The sequence below is a fragment of the Notothenia rossii genome (genome assembly GCF_949606895.1).
Source record: "Notothenia rossii genome assembly, chromosome: 1".
Classification (NCBI taxonomy): Eukaryota; Metazoa; Chordata; class Actinopteri; order Perciformes; family Nototheniidae; genus Notothenia; species Notothenia rossii.
The window spans coordinates 47,196,901-47,220,403 of record NC_136912.1 but is presented as its reverse complement, the minus strand read 5'-3'; the positions used below and the strand labels follow the sequence as shown (position 1 = coordinate 47,220,403).

The window sequence follows — 23,503 nt, the reverse complement described above, 5'->3', positions numbered from 1 at the left end:
ACACACACACACACACACACACACACACACACACACACACACACACACACACACACACACACACACACACACACACACACACACACACACACACACACACACTTGTAAAAGTACAATGGGAGCCAGAGCCTTTTCTTATCAAGCTCCACTTTTGTGGAATCAGCTTCCAGTTTGTGTTCGGACGGCAGACACACACACACACACACACACCATGTATACATCACTTCAGGGGACATTACATTGACTTACATGCATTTCCTGGTGACTTATCCTAACCTTAACCATAACCAACACATGCCTAACCCTTACCCTTAACCTTACCAAGCCCTCACCCTAAAATTAATGATTCCCTCATGTGTGCCACCTACTGTCCGAAAAATTTACATATGTGTAGTTCAGCATGGAATATAGAGAGTAGTTAAACTGCTGGTTACTGTAAGCAGAGAGCGCCTCTCTGGCCTGCTGCAGGAGCATCAGCCGAACACTCTGCTGTTTCCCCCTCTCTCCTTCCCCTCTCCCCCTCTCCCCCCTCTCTCCTTCCCCTCTCCTCCCCCTCTCCCCACCTCTCCCCAATCTCTCCTCCCCCTCTCCCCCCTCTCTCCTTCCCCTCTCCCCCCTCTCTCCCCCTCTCTCCTTCAACTCTCCCCCCTCTCCCCTCTCTCTCCTTCCCCTCTCCCCCTCTCTCCCCCCTCTCTCCTTCCTCTCCCCCCCCGCTTTTCAGGTTCAGAACAGGTTATTCGGTTTAGCTCCGGCTCTTTTCACACTGCCCAGAGTCCGACTGGTGCTGCGTCATTGCGTCATCGTTTGCGTCATGACGTAACCGTTTGCGTGCCTGCTTCATAAAGCCAAAACGCGCGGAAACCCCTCACAGCTGACACCGACAACAACAACAACATGGCCGATTGTGCTCCAGCTTCCTCTGTACCTCTTCGGAAGATCAGATTCCCAGTAGTTAGCTGGTCTCTTCAGTGGACCACTGCTGCTTGTTAAGTTTCTCCATCGTTGTGTACAAACTGGATAAAACGCGGGCTTTTTGTTGTTGTTCAGGAGTTGATCCCGCCCCTGCCCCTGCCCCTGCCCCCGCCTCGACGTAAGCGTGACGTATGTGGTGTTTTTTCTCTGGCCGGACAATTTTTTGGTGCTCGAAATGAACCGGATTCCGGAGCTAAGAGGCTGCTCCGCTGCGGTGTCAAGAGGAAAACCCGGTGCTTTTCAAGCTCCAGCTCCGAACCAGCCCTGAAACACCGTTGGTGTGAATGAGGTATCTGTGGCATTATGACTGTTGGTACACAATAAATGTTATAATTTACACTGCTCTCAAAATGAGCTCAAATCAAGTGAGTATTTGCGTATTTCCCTGAAATACGTGGCATTCTTACATTATGCTGAATCATCTTGCCTGTTTTTACTGAACTCATTCTTTGTCAATTATAAAATAGGAACTGTGTTTTAAACATATTTTAACAGAGACTAACACAGAAGAAATGTGAATACAAAGGAGCAAAAGGAGGGAAGAGAGGATATGAGGATGAAGCCGTTGAGGGGAGGAGGGAGGAGGGAGCGGGGTATTGTGTATGGTTAATGATTTAATGTTAGCCACTTGATGGAATGAAGTGTCTTCTCCATGTAAGCGGCGCCAAAGTTAAACCCTCTAGTCAGCTAGTCTGTCATTCATTGATTTCTCTGGTCAGCACTGGATTGCTATTGAATATGACTGGCACCAGGGCTGAGTGTGTTATGTGCAGCCTGTCCTCCTACAAAAAACGACCAAATAGGTCAATTGTTTAAGCAGCTTAGATTACGACCCATAGCCACGTTTTAAAGTGTAGCACCTCTAGTGTTGGTGTAAGAAACAACATGCTCCCGTTTATTCAAAAATAACCCTCTCTGGAAAATCCTAAATTGTGGAATAGTTTGACCATTACGAAGATGATTTGAGATCTCGTCAGGATAACGTGTATGCAGCTTCCATGTAAAGTTAGCGTGGGTGAAACATTTTTTCCGGTCTCAAAGTTTTCATAATAAAACATATTATTCCCCTCACTGTCAAATGATTACACAGTGATATCTGCATTACTCATCCACTAAAAAACATCAGTTTATCGATCAATATTGATTGGTTTAAATTGTGTACAATGCTTTTGTGTTTTTAACCTTCGATTCAGAGAAACAAATAGTTTTTTCGGAGTTTAGACACTACAGTTTCCGAAGACACTACACTACCCAGAATCCCCAGCTATCGTTTGGGACTGCAACATCCGCCTTGCTTTACAAACCCAGTGATTAGTCATCAAGCTCTGTGATTGGACGCTGAGCGTCAACAGCTCCTTGAAATGGAATGGAACCACGGCAGACTTTTCCAAAACTGGAATTGGACGGGTCCAGCCCCCCCCCCCAGAACTACACATGCTGGCTATTGTTTGTTTCGCAGTGTTCTATGACACGTCTCTTAATAAGACGTTTTCGTATTTCCCACAATTAGAAGTTGCCAGTATTAAACTGTGTACACCCTGGAGGTTTAGGGGATACGAAACACAGTGGTGTTATCAAATTTAAAACATATAATTAATAAATGGGTGAATTAATATACCCACATGACACCTAAGGTCAGAAGAGCTTTATGTAACAGCTGGTCTTATGTCTGTGACCCCTCCTGTTGTTCATTGATAAGCCTGAAACATGCACTTGTCAAGGTTCAGAGGCACATTTTGTAAATATGGCAGTAGCCATCGATCATCTTAAGATAAGATAAGATAAGATATACTTTATTGATCCTAAGTTGGGAAATGTTTTTGTTACAGCAGCATACTACTTTGTTATACTCCACTACAATTCAGAGGTTAACCTGGTATTTTTACTCCACTACATTTATTTTAGTTACTTTGCAGATTCTGATTAATGATATGAAATAAACAACCCTTAAATCAGACTTTAGTTACACCTGAGTCAAATTCAGGGAAGGTGATTGTCAAGTGCCAAAATAAACTATGGAATATATTGGACGTTAAGTACTTTGTCAGACTTCCTATTTATCTGTGGATATCCCCAACGTTTTTTTTCTTATTCAAAAGAAGACCTTAACTTAAAGTATTCTTTAACACTAGAACCGCCAACGGGTAAATTTTACCCGCAGCTGTTTTTTTATTGTATGTAACTTTTGTTCAATAACACATTAAAGTCTCCCAGTCCGTGACTTTTCCTGAAAGTGTTATGTAGCACCCTCTGTTGTTAACAATTGTCAATATGAAGTCAGATTGAAAAAATCGCCCAAAAAAATGCCATTTATACCTATCCGCCAGCAGGTAATATTTACCTCATAGAAAATGTAGCGTAAACATGACGTGTTGCTATAGCAACGCCTTTTGTCTACTGCGGTTCCTTATAGATAGAGAGATAGATTGAGAGAGAGAGAGGGATAGATAGATAGATATATTCATAGATGGATAGAGAGAGAGATAGACATATATATAGTTATAGATAGTGTAACATCTTGGAGAATACAAGATCTTAGATGACTGAGCTCACGTTGAGGACATAATGCATGTGTGCAGGTTACGTGCAAGTTGAATAAAGATGGACACTCGGAATGAGAGTAGTCCGCGTCGTCTATTTATGTAGACAATTATATCTTCATAGAACAGAACATTACAGATATATCGATAAAAAGAGATAGAGAGATTTGTACCTAAACAAAACACAAGTCTAACACCAAGCGTTTAAGTCAGCACTCTTTGCGATATTTTAAACTTCATTCTATCTGCACAACCTATATCATATGAAAAGCTGAGAGTCCACATATTCTATTGGTATAAGTTTCATCCCTGTGCGATCAAAACTCACTGTTCTGTATGATAAATAAAATAACATTGTACCTTGAAGATCTATAGCGGGTACATTTTACCCGTTGGCGGTTTTAGGTATACAGCGACCTCTGGCGGTCCTAGTGTTAATGTTTGAATAAAGCCTTATAAGTTGGTCTGTTCACAAGACCTCATGAAAGACGATACACGAAGTGAGGATACCCGGCCCGGAGGAAGCCCGGGATCTCCTTCTGGAGCCAGGCCCAGAAGGAGGACTCGTCGGCGAGCGTCTGGTGGCCGGGCTTGCCACGGAGCCCGGCCGGGCACAGCCTGAAAAGGCAACGTGGGCAACACCTCCGCTTCTCAGTCCCACGGGCCCACAACCTACGGGAAACAGCGATGGGGTCGGGTGCGCTGCTAGAAGGGTGGCAGTGAAGGCACGGGGTCTCGATGGACCAGACCCGGGCGACAGAAGCTGGCTTTGGGGACGTGGAACGTCACCTCTCTGGGGGGGAAGGAGTCGGAGCTTGTGCGGGAGGTGGAGCGTTACCAGTTGGATCTGGTTGGGCTTACCTCTACGCACAGCGTCGGCTCTGGAACCTTACTTCTGGATAGGGGTTGGACTCTATTCTTCTCCGGAGTTGCTCAAGGTGTGAGGCGCCGGGCGGGTGTGGGGATACTCACAAGTCCCCGGTTGGGTGCTTCATTGTTGGAGTTTACCCCAGTGGACGAGAGGGTCGCCTCCCTACGCCTGCGGGTTATGGGGGGGAAAACTCTGACTGTTGTGTGTGCTTATGCACCCAACAGCAGTTCAGAGTATACAGCCTTCTTGGAGACCCTGGAAAGAGTCCTGTATGGGGCTCCTGAAGGGGACTCTTTAATCTTGCTGGGAGACTTCAACGCACATGTGGGCAATGATGGAGACACTTGGAGGGGAGTGATTGGGAGGAACGGCCCCCCTGATCTGAACCGGAGTGGTGGTTTATTACTGGACTTCTGTGCTAGCCATGGATTGACCATAACAAACACCATGTTCGAACATAAGGATGCTCATAAGTGTACGTGGTACCAGAGCACCCTAGGCAGAAGGTCCATGATCGATTTCGTTATCGTATCATCGGACCTCTGGCCGTATGTTTTGGACACTCGGGTAAAGAGAGGGGTGGAGTTGTCAACTGATCACCATCTGCTGGTGAGTTGGGTCGAGTGGCGGGGGAAGCCTCTGGATAGACCTGGTAAGCCCAAATGTGTAGTTCGGGTGAACTGGGAACGTCTGGAGGAGGCCCAAGTTCAGGAGGCCTTCAACTCACACCTCCGGCAGAGCTTTTCGGGCATTCCTGTGGAGGTTGGGGACATTGAACCAGAGTGGTCGGTGTTCAAAGCCTCTATTGCCGAAGCCGCGGCGGGGAGTTGTGGTCTCAAGGTCCTAGATGCCTCAAGGGGCGGTAACCCTTGAACCTCCTGGTTGACACCGGTGGTCAGGGAAGCCATCCGACTGAAGAAGGAGGCCTTCAGGGATTTGTTATCCCTGGGGACTCCCGAGGCAGTTGCAAGGTACCGACAGGCCCGAAGGGCAGCAGCCTCAGAGCCGTGGCCGAGGCAAAGCAGTGGGTGTGGGAGAAGTTCGGAGAAGACATGGAAAAGGACTTTCGGGCGGCACCAAAGTTGTTCTGGAAAACTGTCCGACACCTCAGGAGGGGGAAGCAGGGAACCATCCAAGCTGTGTACAGTAAGGATGGGACGTTGTTGACCTCAACTGATGGAGTGTTAGGGCGTTGGAAGGAACACTTTGAGGACCTCCTGAACCCGACAACTCCGCCTTCTATGTTAGAGGCAGAGCTGGAGTATGACGGGGGATCAACACCAATCTCCCGGGGGGAGGTCACTGAGGTCGTCAAAGAACTTCACAGTGGCAAAGCCCCGGGGGTTGATGAGATCTGCCCAGAAATGCTGAGGGCTCTGGGTGTTGAGGGACAGTCATGGTTGACACGTCTCATCAACGTTGCGTGGAAGTCGGAAACGGTACCGAAGGAGTGGCAGACCGGGGTGGTGGTTCCCCTTTTTAAAAAGGGGGATCAGAGGGTGTGTGCCAATTACAGAGGCATCACACTACTCAGCCTCCCCGGGAAAGTTTACTCTAAGGTATTCGAAAGGAGGGTCAGGCCGATTGTCGAACCTCAGATTGAGGAGGAACAATGCGGATTCCGTCCTGGTCGTGGAACGACGGATCAGCTTTTTACTCTCGCAAGGAACCTGGAGGGGGCCTGGGAGTACGCTCATCCAGTTTACATGTGTTTTGTAGACTTGGAGAAGGCGTATGACCGGGTTCCCAGGGAGTTACTGTGGGAGGTGCTGCGGGAGTATGGGGTGAGGGGGTCTCTACTCAGGGCCATCCAATCTCTGTACTCCCAAAGCGAGAGCTGTGTCCGGGTCCTCGGCAGTAAGTCGGACCCATTTCCGGTGAGGGTTGGCCTCCGCCAGGGCTGCGCTTTGTCACCAATCCTGTTTGAAAAATACATGGATCGGATTTCGAGGCGTAGTCGTGGGGGAGGCGGTCTGCAGTTCGGTGGACTAAGGATTGCACCACTGCTTTTTGCAGATGATGTGATTCTGATGGCTTCATCGGTCTGCGACCTTCAGCACTCACTGGATCGGTTCGCAACCGAGTGTGAAGCGGCTGGGATGAGGATCAGCACCTCCAAATCTGAGGCCATGGTTCTCAGCAGGAAACCGATGGACTGTCCACTCCAAGTAGGGAATGAGTCCTTAATGTCATGTCTCGCAAATTATGTTAGTTAGTTTTTGTCTGGGTCTAGTGATTTTCCCCTTTATTTTTTAATAGTAACCTTCCCTCTCGTTTCAGATACTCTGACCTCCCTTCCTTGTGTGTCTCCCACTCCTGTGATTGTCGACCCCGCCCCTGATTGTTTCCACCTGTTCTCCATTACCTGGTGTATTTATTGTCCTCGTCTCCCTTTGTCCTGTGCCAGTTCGTTTCGTTCCTTGTGACTACCACCAGCATTAGCAATCCAGGATCAACCCCAAGCAGAGCTTTGAGCCACGTCTTGTTTAAGTATTTTTGTTGTTCATGCTCCTAGTGTTTTTCCTCTTTAAGAGTGATTTTGTTTTTGTACCACTATCCTTGAGCTTTGGTTTGAATAAAACCTTTTTTTTTGTTAAATTCTGTGAGTTGTGCATTTGAGTTCATACCCGTTTAATCAGTCGTAACAGTACGAACTGGCCCAAACATGAACCCAGCCGACTCTGAACAGCTGAGAGCAGCGCTTCGCTCTCAGGGAGGCCGCCTCGCTCAACAGGAGGATCAGTTAACGGCCATCCAGCAGGGAGTATCACACGTCACAGACAGCCAGAGGGAGTTCGAGTCATCTGTTACAAACCAGATTAACCACCTGGCGGGGCAGATCCACCACCTGCTCGCTCACCTCAAGACTGAGCCCTCACACCCACCTCCGGCCGGACCCGAAGCGAATGCGGACCCGGCGCCCGCTTCCCACACCGTGTCAATCCGCCTGGCTCCGCCTGAGAAGTTTTCCGGGGAATCCCATGACTGCCGTCCATTCCTGGTGAATTGCAGCTTACATTATAACCAACTACCGACAGCCTTTCCCACGGAGAGATCCAAGGTGGCTTTTATGATTTCCCATCTCACCGGACGAGCGGCGGCGTGGGCTACGGCTGAATGGTCACGTGACTCGCCGATATGCAAGTCTTTGGGACAGTTTACGGACTCCCTGACGAACATTTTTGACCACACGTCCCCAGGCAGGGAAGCAGCTCGGGCTCTTTACAAGTTAAGTCAAGGAAGACGCAGTGTGTCAGACTACGCAGTGGAATTTCGCACCATTGCGGCCGATAGTGGCTGGAATTCTTCTGCTTTGTTCGATGCCTTTATTAATGGGCTTTCTGACCCTATTAAGGATCAGCTGGCACCCTTGGATCTGCCAGTGGAACTAGACTCTGTCATTGCCATGTCCATAAGGATTGATAACAGACTTGCTGAGAGGAAACGGGAGAAGGACAGGGCTGCACTACCCTATTTCCACCCTAGAGGGCACTCCTACTCTTCTCACTCTCAGGAGACTGCCATGCCACGTTCCTCTTTCCTTCCATCCCAACAAGGCCGAGGAGCCAATGCAGCTGGGACGTGCCAAGCTGTCCACGGAGGAGCGGCGGCGCCGCCTGCTGGAGGGAAGATGTTTTTACTGCGGTCAACAAGGTCATCTTCTCTCTGGATGCCCGGTAAAAGACGGGGCTCACCAGTGAAAGGGAGGGCACTGGTGAGCCGTCTTTCCACGGCAGACTTTCCTCCCCGCAAGTTGACCAACATAAAGGTAATCTGCCATGAAAGAAGTAACTCTCAAAAAGTGTTAATTGACTCTGGGGCTGACGAAAGCCTGATGGATTGGGGATTAGCTCATGAACTGAGACTTAATACTGAACTTTTGTCGTCCCCTTTGAAAGCCAGTGCTCTGGATGGCAAACTTCTATTTCATGTCACACACAAGACCGAACCCGTCACTATCATGATTGATGATCATTGTGAACTCATGTCGTTTCACCTGTTTAATTCTGCTCAACATCCTCTCATCCTAGGTTTTCCCTGGCTAACCAAGCATAACCCCTATGTTGATTGGCGGTCAGGTAAAATTAAGGGGTGGGGGCAGGAGTGTTCACAGGATTGTTTTAAGTGTGTGGGAAACATGGCAGTAGGAGGGGTTTCTGGGGAATGTAGTACCGATCGGGTTACTAATACTCAACATAGCCTGGACCGCAAGAATCAAACCCCAGATTTAACTTCTGTTCCCCCCTGTTACGATGACCTGGCCAAGGTATTTTGTAAAGTGAGCGCCACCTCCCTTCCTCCTCATAGGCCGTATGATTGTGCCATTAATCTGTTACCTGGGGCTCCAATTCCGAAGGGTAGGTTATACTCCATCTCGGGTCCGGAGAAGGAGGCTATGAAGGAGTACATTGACACCTCTCTTCGTGCAGGTCTGATCCGCCCGTCTTCCTCCCCGGCTGGGGCGGGTTTTTTCTTTGTGGGAAAAAAGGACAGGTCCCTTAGGCCATGCATTGATTATTCTCCTTTAAATGACATTACGGTAAAGAACAGGTATCCTCTCCCCCTCATGGCTACTGCTTTTGAACAACTTCAAGACTCTAACATTTTTACCAAGTTAGACTTGCGTAATGCCTACCATCTGGTGAGAATTCGTGAGGGGGATGAGTGGAAGACTGGTTTTAACACACCCACAGGGCACTATGAGTATCTCGTCATGCCATTTGGTCTCACCAATGCTCCAGGAGTTTTTCAAGCACTCATTAACGATGTTTTAAGGGAGTTTTTAAACCGTTTTGTGTTTGTATATCTTGACGATATTTTAATATACTCACCTGACAAAGACTCTCATGTTCACCATGTACGTCAGGTCCTCCAAAAACTCCTGGAGAACAAACTGTATGTGAAGGCAGAGAAATGTGAATTTCATGCTAAGACTGTATCCTTCCTAGGCTTTATCATAGCTCCTGGTCTGATCCAGATGGACCCGGCCAAAATCAGTGCGGTGGCTAAGTGGCCTACGCCAGACAACCGCAAGGGGGTGCAACGTTTTCTAGGCTTTGCTAACTTTTACAGGCGCTTCATCAGAAGTTTCAGCGCCATTGCTTCTCCCCTTCATGTTCTCACGTCCCCTCAGGTGCCTTTTGTATGGTCTCCTCAGGCCGAGGAGGCTTTCCGCCGTCTCAAGGAGAGGTTCACCTCAGCCCCCATCCTCATCATCCCCGACCCAACTCGTCATTTCGTTGTAGAGGTTGACGCCTCAAATGAAGGGGTGGGGGCTGTCCTGTCGCAGCGGTCCAAGGAAGACAACAAACTTCATCCCTGTGCCTTTCTCTCCAAGAAACTCTCCTCTGCAGAGCGGAACTACGACGTGGGGAACCGTGAGTTGTTGGCGGTAAAGATTGCTCTGGAGGAATGGAGACATTGGTTGGAGGGGGCTCAGCTCCCTTTTATAGTGTGGACCGACCACAAGAATCTCGAGTACATTAGGAAGGCTAAAAGACTAAATTCTCGCCAATCAAGATGGTCTCTGTTTTTTAACCGTTTTAACTTCACTCTGTCTTACAGGCCGGGGTCCCAGAACGCCAAGCCGGATGCCCTGTCCCGTTTGTTTGACCCCGAGCCGGTTGCCAAGAAGCCTGAATCCATCCTGCCACTGAACCGTGTGGTAGGGGCGGTCACTTGGCAAATAGAATCTGTGGTGAAGCAAGCTAACGGTGAGAGCCCAGCACCTAGTGGTTGTCCGCCAAACCGTCTGTTTGTGCCTGTTACTGTACGTCCACAGGTCGTCCATTGGGCTCACTCATCGCTGCTCACCTGCCATCCTGGCGTCAAGAGGACCATATTCTTTATCAAGCAACGTTTTTGGTGGAGATCCATGGAGCGTGAGGTCCGGGAGTATGTGGAGGCCTGTCCTGTCTGCGCCCGCAACAAGACATCCTCCAGGGCACAGATGGGGCTGCTCCAGCCGCTTCCGGTTCCCAGCCGGCCCTGGTCTGAGATTTCCGTGGATTTCGTCACTGGGCTCCCAATGTCAGAAGGTAACACCACCGTACTCACGGTGGTGGACCGTTTTTCTAAGATGGTTCATTATATTGCCTTACCCAAGCTGCCATCTGCCAAAGAGACGGCAGAGATCATGATGACTCATGTGTTCCGTATCCATGGTTTCCCCAAAGATATTGTCTCAGACCGGGGTCCGCAGTTCATCTCACGCTTCTGGAGGGAGTTCTGCAACCTCATCGGGGCGTCGGTGAGCCTGTCATCCGGGTACCATCCGGAGTCCAATGGCCAGACCGAACGCCTTAATCGGGAATTAGAAACTGGGCTCCGCTGCCTCAGCTTCCAGAACCCTTCCTCCTGGAGCAGGCATCTCACATGGGTAGAGTACGCCCACAACACGCTCCCCACGGCCCCTACTGGGTTGACTCCCTTCCAGGCTGCCTATGGGTATCAACCTCCTACCTTCCCGGACCTCGAGAAGGAAGTCACAGTCCCGTCCGCCCATGCCCTGGTTCGGCGTTGTCACCGGATCTGGTCCGCCACCCGCAGGGCTCTTCTAAGGAGTGGGGAACGCATGAAGGTGGCGGCAGATCGGAAGCGTCGGCCAGCTCCGGAGTACAGGCCCGGCCAGAGGGTCTGGCTCTCTACCAGGGACCTTCCCCTTCATGTGGTGTCACGAAAATTGGCACCTAGGTTCGTAGGCCCATTCCCAGTGGCCAAAGTAATTAACCCTGTCTCTGTTCGCCTTCGTCTCCCCAGGTCTCTGAGGGTTCATCCCACCTTCCATGTGGGACGACTGAAGCCGGTAAAGGAAAGCCCCATGGTTCCCGCGGCCAAACCCCCTCCACCCCCCCGAATGCTCGACGGCGGCCTGGTCTATACGGTCAAGCGCCTGTTGGCGGTCCGGAACAGAGGCAAAGGGAGACAGTTCCTGGTTGACTGGGAGGGTTATGGACCAGAGGAACGCTCCTGGATCCCATCAAGATTTGTTGAGGATCAAACTCTCATGAATGACTTTTTTCGCCAGCACCCTCAGGTTCCTGGGCCGTCAGGAGTCGTCCCTAGAGGGGGGAGTACTGTCATGTCTCGCAAATTATGTTAGTTAGTTTTTGTCTGGGTCTAGTGATTTTCCCCTTTATTTTTTAATAGTAACCTTCCCTCTCGTTTCAGATACTCTGACCTCCCTTCCTTGTGTGTCTCCCACTCCTGTGATTGTCGACCCCGCCCCTGATTGTTTCCACCTGTTCTCCATTACCTGGTGTATTTATTGTCCTCGTCTCCCTTTGTCCTGTGCCAGTTCGTTTCGTTCCTTGTGACTACCACCAGCATTAGCAATCCAGGATCAACCCCAAGCAGAGCTTTGAGCCACGTCTTGTTTAAGTATTTTTGTTGTTCATGCTCCTAGTGTTTTTCCTCTTTAAGAGTGATTTTGTTTTTGTACCACTATCCTTGAGCTTTGGTTTGAATAAAACCTTTTTTTTTGTTAAATTCTGTGAGTTGTGCATTTGAGTTCATACCCGTTTAATCAGTCGTAACACTTAATCCAAGTGAAGGAGTTCAAGTATCTCGGGGTCTTGTTCTCGAGTGAGGGAACAATGGAGCGTGAGATGGGTCGGAGAATCGGAGCAGCGGGAGCGGTACTGCAGTCGCTTTACCACACCGTTGGGACGAAAAGGGAGCTGAGCCAGAAGGCAAAGCTCTCTGTCTACCGGGCCATTTTCGTTCCTACCCTCACCTATGGTCATGAAGGACGGGTCATGACCGAAAGAACGAGATCGCGGGTACAAGCAGCCGAGATGGGTTTTCTCCGCAGGGTGGCTGGTGTCTGCCTTAGGAATAAGGTGAGAAGTTCGGTCATCCGGGCGGGACTCGGAGTTGAACCGCTCCTCTTTCGCGTTGAAAGGAGCCAGTTGAGGTGGTTCGGGCACCTAATTAGGATGCCACCTGGGCGCCTCCCTAGGGAGGTGTTCCAGGCACGTCCAGCTGGGAAGAGACCAAGGGGTAGACCTAGGACCAGGTAGAGGGATTATATCTCTTCGGTGGCCTGGGAGCGCCTTGGGATCCCCCAGTCAGAGCTGGTTGATGTGGCCAGGGAGAAAAAAGTTTGGGGCTCTCTGCTGGAACTGCTACCTCCACGCGCGACCCGACCACGGATAAGCGGGAGAAGATGGATGGATGGATGGATAGTTGGTCGGTTTTGCACATCCTCCTGTTAATATCTTTGGACGTCCTGCACGAAACTGTTTTATTGTAGAGATCACTATAGTATCTTCTTGATATTTTCTATTCTATATTTCTATCATGCCTTCTACTTTCCCCCAATTTTGTATGTAGACTACTCTTAATATTTAAATGTTTTCATCAAATAAAACGTATTCAACAACAAAATTGTGTCTTAAAAAAAAAAAAGTTTTCAGATTACTTTTAGATTACTTTTGGATTACTTTCTTTTTCCATCACAAATGGGTATGTTTTGGTGAACAGGAGACACAAAAAGTAAAAGGAAACTGAACATGTTTTTACTGTTTTAATGGCTTATCAACAGCACAACTGAAACATAACATCTGAAACGATGAAACAACGTAATACACTTTTTGGGGATGCAGCTTGGGATGTGAGGAGTGAGGGACACGGCTTAGAACGGGTGTGTCGCCTTCAGTCCTGTCAGTGTTCGCAGGACATGAATTAAAATGTCGAACTCGACATTTTAAGGACATTTCGGGCCAGGGGTTTAGAGCTATATTTGTTTAACCACCGGATTGGCAAAACAGGAAAGTGTGTGCACCAGTCTGCCTTGATCTATGTATTCAAGTATGTGACACTCACAGTATCTGCTGCCCGCAGCTGTTTTATAGAAGGAAAACCTCCTTCACTTCATGAAATCTCTGCAGCACCAGGAGGCAGCGGGAGGGTTAACTCAGCCTCTGAGAAGAGGAGCGCGCAGTACCTTTCACGCACCGCCTTTCACGCACCGCCTTTCATGCACCGCCTTCACTGTGTTTACCTTCAGAATCATAAGAAAGGCTAAGAGCGACCGCAGGCTGATGTGTTTTAACCACACACACCTCTACACACACACACACACAGCGGACCCGCTCCCTTTTTTGGTCCATCTGCGGCGGTAATAGGTTTTGTGCACTGTGATGATTCGGCTGTACCTTTAGTAATGTATATTAAATGTTGTGAGGAAATCTTTCCACCAATAATTCCAATAAGTAATCCAAAATGTATTCACTTCAGGCTTACGAAAGTAACTGTAATCAGATTACTCGTTTTTCAAATGTAACGCAAGCTGAATACAGTTACTTGATTTGTGTATTCTGATTACGTAACGCCGTTACATGTATTTCGTTACAACCCAACCTTGTGTATATATCAATGTTAAATAATTTGATCATTGGTTTTATTATGAAAACGTCAAGACCGGAAATACTGTTTTCAACCCGTAACTTTACATGGAGGCTGCCGCATAAAATAAATCATCTTCGTAATATCTATCAAACTATAAATCCTACACATCGACTGGACGTGGATTCTAAAAGTACAATATACACTTCTCGCTAGAAATCTAATCAAAAAGCGTTTTAATGGCCAAACTATCCTACAATTTAGGATTTTACAGAGAGGGTTATTTGTGAATAAACGACCATCTGTAACGTTTGCATTCAACGGGAGCACTAGAGGGCGAAAACTTTAAAACGTAATTATAGCGTATTAACGTATTAAGCGCTTGAACAAACAACATATTTGGTTGTAATAATTGGGCCTGAACAATCGGCATATTTGGTCGTATGAGTTGGAAGACTTGTTGGTTATGTGTGTGTTTTCTGTTTGTGTGTGTGTTATGTGTGTGTGTTTTGTGTGTGTGTTTTGTGTGTATGTAATTGTCTATGTTTTTTTTAAATGTAAAGATTGACTTTAATTAAATGCATTATTATATAAATATAATTACTTAATAACGGTATTAAGTTAGTTGAAAGCGATAATGTTAAGTTTAAATACAAATATTAGGTTCGATAGGTGTGAATGTGAGTCTTCTCACTGTGAGGAGACATATGATACATTATGTATTCCTCAAGACTGGTTGGTATTGACCATAGCGCACAGCTGAGAAAGAACATAAGCAGCAATATAATCTATGTATCAATACTGCAGAATAAAAGTCAGAAAGGGTCTTTGAATGCATGCTGGTGAACGTGCATGTGTAATCTCTCTATTCTAACCAACACGTTCTCACTCCCAACCCGTCACATATTGACGGACGGTCAGGGCCCCTCCCCGTCACTCTATTACGTACAGAGTACCCCTTGGAAGTCAGTTTTCAACGGGCAGGGCGTCCCATAGACCTTCATAGACCTCCCATAACGTTGATAATAGACGCCATGAGAACACTGCCCGGCAAATGCTACCCCGACGGTCGGTTGTTATTGTCCTTATTATTAAAAATTTTTTTTATTTTGTAATAGTCACACCCGATTTCGCCGATTTTCTTGTTGCCCCAGCTGGTCGACACCTATTTTAGCAGAAACAAAGGCTACATTAATATATTAAATCGATGTTAATCCATGTGTGTGGTTGTGGAATTAATGGACGTGCAGTTGTGCGATTGCGCAACGCAATAATTTACAAACTCTTCAGCTACAACCCTAATTATATTTAAAACATTTTAGAAGGCCTCACGAAATACTTTAATGTAAATTTAAATGTGAAGGGATTTGTGTAATGTGGTGATTATTATTCACCCGCAGATCTATGGGTTGGGGTATTGTCCGCACGGACATTATAGTTAACCGGACTTCTTGTTGATGTGAAATCCGAAAATATTTAAAAAAAAATAAAATAATACTTTATTCCGAGTGTGCTTGTTTTTTCTCTTTGAAGGTCATCACATAGCGCCATTGTAATACACGGTTCGGCTGTATTAAATATAACATATCTGCCGTAGTTCTCTATTTATAGAGCCCTGATGAGAAGACTTCTAGACAAACAGGACTAGAAACTGAATATGTGACGTGGATCATAAATATATCAGCAATCAAACAAAATCCTCAATTTCTCTTCACACAATACGTCTCCTTGCAGTATTAACACTAATTCGGCTGACTTTTATATTTGATCCAATCGGTATATTGGTATATGTTAGGGGTGTAACGGTTCAAAAACATTTCGGTTCGGTACGTACCTCGGTTTTTAGGTCACGGTTCGGTTCGGTACATTTTCGTTACATCAGAAACAATTATCACAAAACATAAAATATATATATTTTTAATTATTATTAAACTGTGAATAATGTATTCACTCAAATACATACAAAATATAATAAAATAAACATTAAGGTGCAGCATTTCGATGAACTGAAATAATCTGTATTTGAACTTTACTGTACTAGTAGGCTACTCACAAAACATAAACTATTAGTTTTGGGTTTTTGATTATTATTAAACTGTGAATATTCACTCAAATAAATACAAAATATAATAAAATAAACATTAAGGTGCAGCATTTCTATGAACTGAAATAATCTGTATTTGAACTGTACTATACTTGTACCTAAGCAGCCAGTTTGACATTATGACTTGCTTGTCATTGTATTTTCATGTTTTTTTAAATAAAAATGTACTTGCTTGCCGAAAGGGAAGATCTGCTGGCACTAACAATGTCTCGTGCTGTGGAGAACACCCTCTTGCTAGGGACAGAGGTAGCAGCACCTGAGATTACTTCCAAAAAGTTTTTCACTTTCTCATTTTTTACGTTTAACGTTATATTCGTTCGGTACACTTCGGTACACACGTGTACCGAACCGAAGGGCCCGTACCGAATAATTTCGGACCCGTTCAAATCCAGTTTTGGACAGTCTGCCGGTGTTCCATCCCATTTCAAAGTGTTGTTCGACGCTCGGCGTAACCCTCGGCGCACACTCAAACATCCAATCACAGAGCTTGAGGACTACCACGGGGTTTGTCAAGTGAAGCGGAGAGAATACTTACTTCCGGGTGAAACATTCTCTAAAGCAACTACTATGAGCTGCTCCGACCCTCGGTCCTGATGGACTCCAACTTGTGTTTATTAATCAAACAAATAAATAAACACAAGGATAATTATGTGTTATTGTTGAGTAAATAACAGTGTGTTGTTTAGAAAATAATACAAAATTAGAAGGAAAAAACAATGAAACAATACAGATTTCAGTATTCTGAGCCCCTATCTCCCTATAACTGACGGCAACAAAAGCCCTACATTATCCAATTAAAATAAAGAAGTAAAAACAATAAGTGTGGCTTGACATTGAGTAAGAAAAAGGTTGATAAATGCTGTGAGAATGGGTCTGCGGAGAGCATTTCGCCGCGATCCCAACTCCTCTATTACCAACGTTCAGGGAGCTCTATGCAAGTCAATGGGACGCCCTGCCCGTTGAAAACTGACTTCCAAGGGGTACCGTGTACGTAATATAGTGATGGGGAGGGGGCCTGACCGTCCGTGAATATGTGACGGGTTGGGGGTGAGAACGTGTTGTTCTAACAGCAGCTGGTTATTGCAGCGATCTGTCTGCAGCACTGGCAGATCTGTTGTCTCTTCCTCCACCATCATCATCTGTGTGTGTGTGTGTGTGTGTGTGTGTGTGTGTGTGTTCTGATAACTATCAAATATATGGAGTCCTGCTGCAACAGCATGAGCAAATATATCATAAGCATACAAACGCTGTGGTAGTTCTCTCTGATGTATAGTTTAATAAGTCTGCAATATTAATATTTTAAGGGATACCCATTATGCTAAACAGCACATAGAATTGTAGGCACTACTACAACACACACACACACACACACCCACACACACACACACACACACACACACACACACACACACACACACACACACACACACACACACACACACACACACACACACACACACACACACACACACACACACACACACACACACACACACACACACACACACACACACACACACACACACACACACACACACACACACACACAGAAGAATATCTCTGTGAGAGAATAGGAAAAATCTTCCAACATTATGTTGCAATACCAAAAGTAATAACTATGATAAATATTCTGCACAAATGCAGATTTAAGACATATATGAGTTGTGTCATTTGTTTCCAAAACATTACATCAATCCTGGCATTTAATTAAGCAAATTGGTGAATAATTATATTAACAACAACAATAATAATAATAACTATTTTTAAATGGACAAGATGTTTTCAATGTCAGACAAATATGAATCAAGGTGTTTGGGGAATATTTTTTTACCGACAATTAAAAAGGGTCTGACACTATCGTTCTGTCTAAATTCTAATTTCTCCTCATTTACCCTCATTTCTTTTCCATTTATACAATAAAAACGATATAGACTACACTATTTAATATATAGATCATTATTTTATAAAGCCTGATAGAGCCAATCAGCTGTGGCCATGGTGTTTCAGACAATGTGATGATTTCTAAAGATCCCGCCGACCTATGTCCAGAGACACAGGCTGAGATGTAATAATGGTAATACGGTGAGAACAAAGGAACATGGCTGCAGGGATTGTCTGTCATTCAGCAACAGGAGCGTTAGGGGGAATATTTTTGGCCATTAGTGTACATGGGATCATACATAATAAACCCTCACACTTGTCCATATGCAGCCTCTATGGTATTGTGAAAAAAAAAAAATATCACACGTGCATGAATTGACATAAAAAGACACATTAGGAAAGACAACTATAGGTCTCAAACATCGGATCAAAAAGTGTGAGATCCTGTTCTGGTTGAGCTTCTTAGTTTGAGACCCATCGCTTCTGGATTCTGGGTCATTTTTGCATCAAAGAACCTGTACTTTACTAATGAATGCAAAGACATACTGAATGTTCTCTAACTGCCTTGTGATGGTGTGTTTGTGTGTATAACAACTAAGGTTAGGATGTTAAGCAGCTTAGGAAAGACAAATGGATTAAGTATTTTGTTGACACGTAGTAAAGTAATCTGGTTAGCAAAGACGAGCTACTCTCTTCCTCTCTCTCCGCCTGTCTGCCTCCCCCTCCCCGTTCTCTCTTTCCATCACACAGTCTTCCTCACCATGCCGGTTCATCAATTCTACGTTGCTCTTTTCACACACCGTGAACACACTTCTGGACAGAGTACACGTTTAGACTGAAGAGATTGGGCAGGGGAGGTCACCTAAGATATATGTACATATTGAATCTCTGAGCAAAGTTACATATATCCAAGGTTCAATCATGTTGTCATTTTATATATGCAGTTCCCATCTGCTGGATGTTGTGCCAGCAGCAATTGTATAATTGTATGTGTAACACATATTTTACACAAGAACTCAAGTCATTCTTTGGAGGCAGACACAGCAGTTTCAGTTAGTTTACGACAGAAATGTAAATGTATCTTCCTTTTCTGTCCCTGTCGTTGACATCACCAATATCAAGTAACTGTGCGAGCAGCAGCTGGGCACCCGAGGGTTCAACACCACAAAAGTGTTTACATCTGCCTGTGTGTGAGTGTGTGTTTCTGTGTCAACTGGGGAGCCAGCCAGACGTCTCTGTTCTAATATTTCCTCTCAGGAGAACAAACAATGCAGAGAGGCTTCTCTCGTTCTCTGCTCTGCCTTTATTCTCCCCTCTCGGCCTCTCTTTTCAATTACTATCTCCTCACCCCTTTTCCTCTTCTCCTCCCTGGTGTTTTCCTCTCTTCTCCCATTCTTCTTGCCCTACCTGTTATCTGTTGTATCTGTTGCTTCCTCTTACAACAGAGCCACAGAAGTTGGTTTAAGTTACTGTTCTAACACCAACACACACTCTGTGACCCAGGCTCAGTATCAAGGGATGTATCCTCTGCTTTACAGTACAATGAGTTGACTATCAGCCCCACTGAGAAAGAGAAGAGCACAGAGAAAAGGTGAAGGTGAGTACCCCCCCCATATGATTACGCAAATATATAGGCTTCAGTCTGTATGGCTGTTTGATGAGGATACTCACCACTACTCCAGCCTTAATACAATTACAATGCATTATAGGTCTGTCCCGAATACCAATTTTCGGGCTCCGGATATTCGGTAGTAATCAGCAGCGAATATTCGGATCTTCTGTGCATGCGGGGGGGACCTTCATTTTTCAGAAGGTTCGGTTTGCGTTCACACAGGCAACATTCAAACGGACTATAAACTTTAAACACAAGTCATGTGCACGGAAATGCTGTTCAACAATTGGTCAGACATTAAGGGGGAGTGTAAAAAGGAAAATCCCGGCAATTTCTACCGTAGCCTCCGCAATGGGGCATCGGCGGGTTATTCTCATGCTGCTGTTAATCTGGACAGCATATCAACACTCTGCAACGGCGCATATGATTATACAAACAGACAACGTGCGATAAAAAAACATAACCCATATGAGAGACGTTCTGCAGTAAGGAGGGGCGTTTCACCGACGACAGGTGGCTCTGACTTTTATACATAGTTGACGGAGCATTTTTACTTTACGCGACACTGTTCAACACTTCATTCTGCTTCACTCTTTCGCTAAAGATTTCGAAGACATCCGGGTTCTTCTGACTCGTAAATACTACGCTTCCTATGTTTTGGTGCGTACTGCGTTCACACCAGCGATGAACCGCTCCAGAGTTCACTAGCAAGCGGTCCGAGACCACCTCTTTTAAGCGGACCAGAGTCCGGTTGTTTAGTTCACTTAAGAGGTCTCGGACTGTGTTCACACCGACCCAAACGAACCTTCAACGAACCGCACCAAGCAGCTAAAAGCACCAGGGTTCGATTCAACCGGACTATACAAGGCTGGTGTGAATGCGACCTAAGTCTTTAACGTTTAAAAAAAACAAAAATGAATAACGAAATTGAAAACCGAATAGTAGGCCAAAAACAGAATATTCGGATATTCGGGTAGGCCTACAGCCCTGCATTCACACAATCAGGACTCCAATGCTGTTTTGCTGATAAAAGCTACTTTTAACATAACATATACACCCAACTGTTTTTGTTCTACTGCATGATTTGGTGTGTCCTTTTTCCCCCCAGCAAACCATTAAAGGAAAACATGTATTCATTTAATGAGATGTCAATGTTTAACAGATAAAGCCACTAACAATGGCCCCTCCCTCCTAGATAGTTCCTTGCCCCCCCCCTCCACCAGGTGAAGCAGCGATGGAGGCTGACACACTATAGCCTACCCCAGCGGAATGAATTTATTTTATAATATTTACTTCCAAAACACAGGGAATATTTTTAAGTAATACTATATCATGATCATAACAATTTCAAGGTCATAAATAATACGCTGAATATGTTTTGAAGGCTGCTTTTCATTTTCTGATAGGTTGAATTGGATTTCCAAAACATGGCATATGTCCAATTCAATACAAAAGAAGCTGACCATTAGTGTACATGGTACTACCAAAACTCAAATGTAAACGTACATATTGTTCTTGTGATCACTAGGAAGCAGGTCTCGGCCTCTTTCTTAGTCATCTCTCTTTAGCCAACTTGTTATATTTACTTGTTTTTGAGAAACATTTTCTACACAAGTTATATCAATTAAATAAAACGTTCTCAGGGCTTGTGTTTGCCCAATCAGTGACATTACAACCTTCAGTCTTCACTCCGATAGATGTGGGCCATCACAGAACACTTTCTTAAGAAAAATAAATGTTTGGAGATTATAAACTAGAGTAAAACAATGGAATGAAACCTGCAACCAGGTTCTTGGAATTGAAGGCTCCTGGAAATGTTTCATTGGAAAGAGAACTATACATAAACTTTGATGAGGATGTTTTTATTCTGACTGATGATGCTCATGAAGAGGGTCTCCTGAGGTTTATCGATGGCTTCAAATGGTAGAGCAATAGCTTCAGTGTTGTATTATCTTTCATGAAATGCATGCGTTTAATAACCATCTTCAGAAGGTTTTCTATCCATGATTCCTTATCTCTTTGAGAAAACACACACACACACACACACACACACACACACACACACACACACACACACACACACACACACACACACACACACACACACACACACACACACACACACACACACACACACACACACACACAGCTGCGTTTTAAATTACACAATTAGCCTTTGAAAACTTGACGACTACTCACTTTTAGAGTTTGGAAGTGTATCCTCTGGAGCACTGACATCCACGGCGTAATGCCATTTAATAAAAACATTATCAAACTTAATATAGAAAATATAATGACTCAGCACATTATCTCACTGTTAATTACAACATCACATCTCTTAATGAAAACCCACCGTGTGTGCGTATTTACGGCTTAATGAAAATACTGTAGATTTGTGTGTCACACAATCAAAAAAAAGTCCTTTATTAAATATTAAATTCACACCTGTTAAGGACAAGTACCTTGAGGATACACACGCACACACATACACACATGCTGACAAATAACTAATTTACAAAGATATTTGCACACACACATGTCTGTGCTTACATGCATGCCAGTGAGTAGTAACCCTGAAATTCACACAGGTAAAAAACAAAACAAATGACTACTCAGCTAAATTGTCATCATTAATTAAATTAATTAGCAGGACATTCTTTATGTCCCCCCGGCCCCCCAACTTCTGCCCCAGCCTCCAGCTCCAATTCCCAGCAGCAGAATGGACACGGAGCGGGCGGGGGGAGGGTGGAAAATATACATGGGACACTTCCACATTGTTCTCCACCTTGTTGTTATAACATTATTATTACAAGTAGAAAATGACACACCATTTATAACACACAACATACATCACACAACAACAGCACTTCTAAAAAGGAGAGGTTTGAACATGGAGAAATTGGTGTTTGAGGAGAGAGCCCTGCTGAACAATAAAATATATTTCATCTGCTGCAGGGCTAAATCTCCAATGCATATCCCTAAATAACCTATTTTCTTATAAGCCTTAGTGACATGGCTTTTCGATGTTGTTTTTGTTGGACCCACCAGCCTAGCGAACTACATTATACCATCCAAAGTAAAACATCCTGTCATTGAACATTTTTATAAAAATACTTCTCTCACAAAGCTCTTTCCAACCTTACCTGACAAAGCGCTTTACAATTTGCCTCTGAATCACTAATCAAGGTTCACCAGTTCGCACACACACGCACGCACGCAGGAGTCACAGCACCAAGACAGGCTGTGTTCAGTGAGAATGCTATGGCATGAACAGGTACGTATACAACATGTGTAGAGAGAGCGTTGGAGCACAGAGAGGGAGAGAGCCCATCAGAGAGGAAGTGAGCGGCCTACCGGTGTCGCTGTCGGACTTGTTCTCGTGCTCCGTGTCGGTCAGAGTCAGCACGGAGTTGGAGCGGCTGGACAGACAGGAACTCCTCCCGGATGACTTCCCCAGACCCCCGCGGCCCCACAGACGCATGGCGCGCTCCGGGGACATAACAGCCTGGCTGTCGGTGTCCAGGTCCTGGGCCGTACCAACGGAGAAGCCACGGTGGGGGAGGCCCATCTCGGAGCAGAAGGCCAGGCCACGGCGCGACGGGGGCTCGCAGATCCCCAGCTGACGGAGGCTGAAGTGCTGACCTGAAACAGAGAGATTTTACTACGGTATTCAAATGTTAATATGTATATAACATATTATACGCAGACTGTCTGCTATTTAAATGTACATAGTTATATTTAAATTATTGCTATTTTGAAAAGAGGCCTGTGAAAACTTCCCAAAGGTGAATAAAATAAAAAGATCTCTTTGACGCCCCCTATAATAATAAAATAATAATTTGCACATGAAATCACCCTCAGATTTAAGTTTCTGAAAACATCACATTGTCTAAGCTGAAGAACATTTGTTTTCATTGATTGTACGTGGTTTAAATGAAATGAACCTTATCATGTTTTCAGGTTCTTGTCTTTTACTTTCTATTACTGCTATTTTTCTCAGACCAGCTATCAGCAAACCAAAGATATTCGGATAAATTAGTTGGATTAATTAATCATTAAAATTGCTCTCATTTAACACTGTTGATATAATAATTGATTAATCGTCGTGATCACATCTCTTGGGTCAAGTTGTTGTATTTGTTAATTTAGGCCTTGTGACTAATTCAACAGCAAGT

The 23,503-nt window shown here is 45.2% G+C and overlaps 1 protein-coding gene across 5 annotated transcripts in view; it reads right to left on the bottom strand.

Annotated features, from left to right (window-relative positions):
- The window catches only part of tenm3 (teneurin transmembrane protein 3), a 690,209-nt gene that overhangs the window by 283,834 nt on the left and 382,872 nt on the right, over positions 1-23,503 (bottom strand). For all 5 annotated transcript variants that reach the window (XM_079656342.1, XM_079656340.1, XM_079656341.1 and 2 more), the window contains one exon: positions 22,683-22,970. In XM_079656342.1, coding sequence (XP_079512468.1) covers positions 22,683-22,970 — 288 coding nt within the window. The remainder of the gene's footprint in view (positions 1-22,682; positions 22,971-23,503) is intronic.